This window comes from Epinephelus moara, chromosome 17 (assembly GCF_006386435.1).
Source record: "Epinephelus moara isolate mb chromosome 17, YSFRI_EMoa_1.0, whole genome shotgun sequence".
Classification (NCBI taxonomy): Eukaryota; Metazoa; Chordata; class Actinopteri; order Perciformes; family Serranidae; genus Epinephelus; species Epinephelus moara.
This window is the reverse complement of record NC_065522.1, coordinates 15,595,089-15,599,952: the sequence shown is the minus strand read 5'-3', so window position 1 is coordinate 15,599,952 and position 4,864 is coordinate 15,595,089. Positions and strand designations below refer to the sequence as shown.

Sequence of the window (4,864 nt, the reverse complement as noted above, 5' to 3'; positions counted from 1 at the left end):
TTGATGGTGCAGCAGTGGTAGGGGATGCAGTTGTGGGTGACGCAGTCGTAGGTGCTGAAGTCGTAGGTGCAGCAGTTGAAGGTGCTGCAGTAGTCTCTGCAGCTGTTGTAGGTGCAGCTGTCGTTGGTACAGCAGTTGTAGGTGCTACCGTTGTATGTGCGGCAGTTGTGTGTGATGCAGTTGTAGGTGCAACAGTTGTCGGAGCGGCAGTTGAAGGTGCAGCAGTGGTAGGGGCAGCAGTTGTCGGTGCAGTAGTTGTAGATGCAAAAGTTGAAGGTGCAGCTGTCGTTGGTGCAGCAGTTGAAGGTGCCGCAGTAGTAGGTGCAACAGTTGTCGGTGCTACAGTTGTAGGGGCTACAGTTGTTGGAGCAGCAGTTGAAGGTGCTACAGTTGTAGGGGCTGCAGTTGTTGGAGCAGCAGTTGATGGTGCAACAGTGGTAGGGGATGCTGTTGCCGGTGCAGCTGTTGTACGTGCAACTGTTGTTGGTGCAGCAGTTGTAGGAGCATTAGTTGTTTGTGCAGATGTTGTAGGTGCCGCAGTCGTGGGTGATGCAGTTGTGGGAGCCATCGTTGTTTGTGCAGCTGTTTTACGTGCTGCAGTAGTCAGAGCAGCAGTTGAAGGTGCTACAGTTGTAGGGGCTGCAGTTGTCGGAGCAGCAGTTGACGGTGCCGCAGTGGTAGGGGCAACACTTGTCGGTGCTACAGTTGTAGGGGTTGCAGTTGTTGGAGCAGCAGTTGAAGGTGCTACAGTTGTAGGGGCTGCAGTTGTTGGAGCGACAGTTGAAGGGGCAGCAGTGGTAGGGGATGCAGTTGTTAGTGCAGCTGTTGTAGGTGCAACTGCTGTTGGTGCAGCAGTTGCAGGTGCGGCACTTGTGGGAGCATTAGTTGTTTGTGCAGATGTTGTAGGTGCCGCACTCGTGGGTGCTGCAGTTGTGGGAGCCATCGTTGTTTGTGCAGCTGTTTTACGTGCTGCAGTGGTAGGTGCTGCAGTAGTCGGAGCAGCAGTTGAAGGTGCTACAGTTGTAGGGGCTGCAGTTGTCGGAGCAGCAGTTGACGGTGCAGCAGTGGTAGGGGCAGCAGTTGTCGGGGCTGCAGTTGAAGGTGCAGCAGCGGTAGGGGCAGCAGTTGTCAGTGCAGCTGTTGTTGGTGCAGCAGTTGTAGGTGCTACCGTTGTAGGTGCAGCAGTTGTCGGTGCTACAGTTGTAGGGGCAGCAGTTGTTAGAGCAGCAGTTGATGGTGCAGCAGTGGTAGGGGATGCAGTTGTCGGAGCAGCTGTTGTACGTGCAACTGTTGTTTGTGCAGCAGTTGTAGGTGCCGCAGTTGTTGGAGCATTAGTTGTTTGTGCAGATGTAGTAGGTGCCGCATTTGTGGGTGCTGCAGTTGTGGGAGCCATCGTTGTTTGTGCAGCTGTTTCATGTGCTGCAGTGGTAGGTGCTGCAGTAGTCGGAGCAGCAGTTGAAGGTGCTACAGTTGTAGGGGCTGCAGTTGTCGGAGCAGCAGTGGTAGGGGAAGCAGTTGTCGGTGCTACAGTTGTAGGGGCAGCAGTTGTTGGAGCAGCAGTTGATTGTGCAGCAGTGGTAGGGGATGCAGTTGTCGGTGCAGCAGTTGTAGGTGCTACCGTTGTAGGTGCCGCAGTTGTGGGAGCATTAGTTGTTTGTGCAGATGTTTTACGTGCTGCAGTGGTAGGTGCTGCAGTACTCGGATCAGCAGTTGACGGTGCAGCAGTGGTAGGGGCAGCAGTTGTCGGTGCTACATTTGTAGGGGCTGCAGTTGACGGTGCAGCAGATGTAGGGGCAGCAGTTGTCTGTGCAGCTGTTGTAGGTGCTGCAGTAGTCGGAGCAGAAGTTGAAGGTGCAGCAGTGGTCGTGACTGCAGTTGAAGGTGCTGCAGTAGTCTGTGCAGCTGTTGTAGGTGCAGCTGTCGTTGGTACAGCAGTTGTAGGTGCTACCGTTGTATGTGCGGCAGCTGTGTGTGATGCAGTTGAAGGTGCAGCAGTGGTAGGGGCAGCAGTTGTCGGAGCAGCAGTTGACGGTGCAGCAGTGGTAAGGGAAGCAGTTGTCGGTGCTACAGTTGTAGGGGCAGCAGTTGTTGGAGCAGCAGTTGATTGTGCAGCAGTGGTAGGGGCAGCAGTTGTCGGGGCTGCAGTTGAAGGTGCAGCAGTGGTAGGGGCAGCAGTTGTCGGTGCAGCTGTTGTTGGTGCAGCAGTTGTAGGTGCTACCATTGTAGGTGCAGCAGTTGTCGGTGCTAGAGTTGTAGGGGCTGCCGTTGTCAGTGCAGCAGTTGTAGGGGCTGCTGTAGTCGGAGCAGCAGTTGAAGGTGCTACAGTTGTAGGGGCTGCAGTTGTTGGAGCAGCAGTTGATGGTGCAGCAGTGGTAGGGGATGCAGTTGTCGGTGCAGCTGTTGTACGTGCAACTGTTGTTGGTGCAGCAGTTGTAGGTGCGGCAGTTGTGGGAGCATTAGTTGTTTGAGCAGATGTTGTAGGTGCCGCAGTCGTGGGTGCTGCAGTTGTGGGAGCCATCGTTGTTTTTGCAGCTGTTTTACGTGCTGCGGTGGTAGGGGCTGCAGTTGTCGGATCAGCAGTTGACTGTGCAGCAGTGGTAGGGGAAGCCGTTGTCGGTGCTACAGTTGTAGGGGCAGCAGTTGTTGGAGCAGCAGTTGATGGTGCAGCAGTGGTAGGGGATGCAGTTGTCGGTGCAGCAGTTGTAGGTGCTACCGTCGTCGGTGCCGCAGTTGTGGGAGCATTAGTTGTTTGTGCAGATGTTGTAGGTGCCGCAGTCGTGGGTGCTGCAGTTGTGGGAGCCATCGTTGTTTGTGCAGCTGTTTTACGTGCTGCAGTGGTAGGTGCTGCAGTACTTGGAGCAGCAGTTGAGGGTGCAGCAGTGGTAGGGGCAGCAGTTGTCAGTGCTACATTTGTAGGGGCTGCAGTTGTTGGAGCAGCAGTTGACGGTGCAGCAGTGGTAGGGGCAGCAGTTGTCTGTGCAGCTGTTGTAGGTGCTGCAGTAGTCGGAGCAGCAGTTGAAGGTGCAGCAGTGGTCGGGACAGCAGTTGTTGGTGCTACAGTTGTAGGTCCTACCGTTGTAGGTGCGGCTGTTGTGGGAGCAATAGTTGTTTGTGCAGCAGATGTTGTCGGTGCTGCAGTGGTAGGTGCTGCAGTAGTCGGAGCGGCAATTGAAGGTGCAGCAGTGGTAGGGGCAGCAGTTGTTGGTGCTACAGTTGTAGGGGCTGCAGTTGTTGGAGCAGCAGTTGTCGATGCTAGAGTTTTCGGGGCTGCAGTTGTTGGTGCGGCAGTTGTTGGTGCAGCACTGGTAGGTGCAGCAGTTGTCGGTGCAGCTGTTGTAGGTTCAGCAGTTGTTGGTGCAGTAGTTGTCGGTGCTACAGTTGTAGGGGCTGTCGTTGTCGGTGCAGCAGTTGTAGGTGCAGCAGTTGTAGGTGCAGCAGTTGTTGGAGTGGCAGTCGATGGTGCAGCAGTGGTAGCTGCAGCTGTCGTCATTGCAGAAGTTGTAGGTGCAGCAGTTGTTGGAGCGGCAGTTGTATGTGCTGCAGTGGTAGGTGCTGAAGTCGTAGGTGCTGCAGTTGTGGGAGCAACAGTTGTTTGTCCAACTGTTGTAGGTGCTGCAGTGGTAGGTGCTGCAGTAGTCGGAGCAGCTGTCGTTGGTGCAGCTGTTGTAGGTGCCTCAGTTGTTGGAGCAACAGTTGTTGTTGCAGATGTTGTAGGTGCAGCAGTTGAAGGTGCAGCAGTTGTAGGGGCAGCAGTGTTCGGTGCAGAAGTTATAGGTGCTACCGATGTTTGTGCAGCAGTTGTGGGTGCCACAGTTATAGAAGCAGTCGATGTTTTTGCTGCTTGTGGTATTGCCGCTAAAATATATCCCCAGAGCAGAGTTTAACTTCTGAATTTAGTCATTGTAATGTAAATGTGATAAGATGCTTATGCGTGTTCGTGTACCAAATTTTGCATAATATGCAGGTAATGTGTTTAACAAGTCCACTTACCTATGAGAAGCAGGAAAATTAAAATGATGTGTCCAACACCCATCCTTTTTTTCTCTTTAAATCTATAAAATGAAATAATGTTAACTCAAAGAAGCAGTTTTTTTAGGCCTTTGCATCACAGTTGGAATGTACCTGAAACTTTACATGAGAAATTTGTACAACAACCAAAACAATCAAAATACTTTTTTTTTTACCCCTGTCCTGTCATGTTCTTAACAAATCATTTCATACTCTGGAGTAACTATGACAAAATGTGTCTTTCATTTTTGTGAAATCCATGTAAATGTCACCATACAATGGTATGGGTTAATAATTGATCCTGACTGGTTGAAAGGTGTCCATTAAAAAGATAATGGATATATACTAAGTTTTACTGGTGACACTGTGTATTCACAATTTTATATTAATGCGCCAGCTACAGAGTAGTTTCAGCTTGTATCTAATACTAGTAAGGGACGCAGTCAAATCCTCCGTTTACAGTTTATTTACAGCACTGAGAGTAGTCCTTCAATGCCTCATCCTCTGAACTCCACAGGAGGGAGACTGTAACACATGCTGCGGACACCACGCTGCCCCTCTGAACCTTAACAGCCATTTCACTTCCCACTTACTGTCCAGCTCGCTTTATCAGGATGCGGCCAACAGTAACGTTACACATGGTATATTGTTTGGTTGCGACAATATTCATATTGATTTGGGGACACTGACATGGCTGGATACCTAGCTCGTCTTTTTTAACATACCCTCAAATTATATTTACTGTTTGTGAACTGTATGCAGTGTTATTGACGTTGTGGGATCTTGCTGGCACGATTTTAGCTTTCTGGCTAATAGCAGTTCTGTGAGCTGAGCACACTCGAAATATCTCCTGTTG

At 51.3% G+C, this 4,864-nt stretch overlaps 1 protein-coding gene across 1 annotated transcript in view; it reads right to left on the bottom strand.

Moving 5' to 3' along the window:
* LOC126404691 (extracellular matrix protein A-like) overlaps window positions 1-4,648 on the bottom strand; it is a 62,211-nt gene extending 57,563 nt beyond the window's left edge. The window contains exons 1-4 of the mRNA XM_050068069.1: window positions 4,602-4,648; window positions 1,716-2,064; window positions 592-869; window positions 11-477 (exon numbers count right to left, since the gene is read on the bottom strand). Of these exons, the coding sequence (XP_049924026.1) occupies window positions 11-477; window positions 592-869; window positions 1,716-2,064; window positions 4,602-4,648 (1,141 nt within the window). The remainder of the gene's footprint in view (window positions 1-10; window positions 478-591; window positions 870-1,715; window positions 2,065-4,601) is intronic.
* Between the last annotated feature and the right edge of the window lie 216 nt (window positions 4,649-4,864).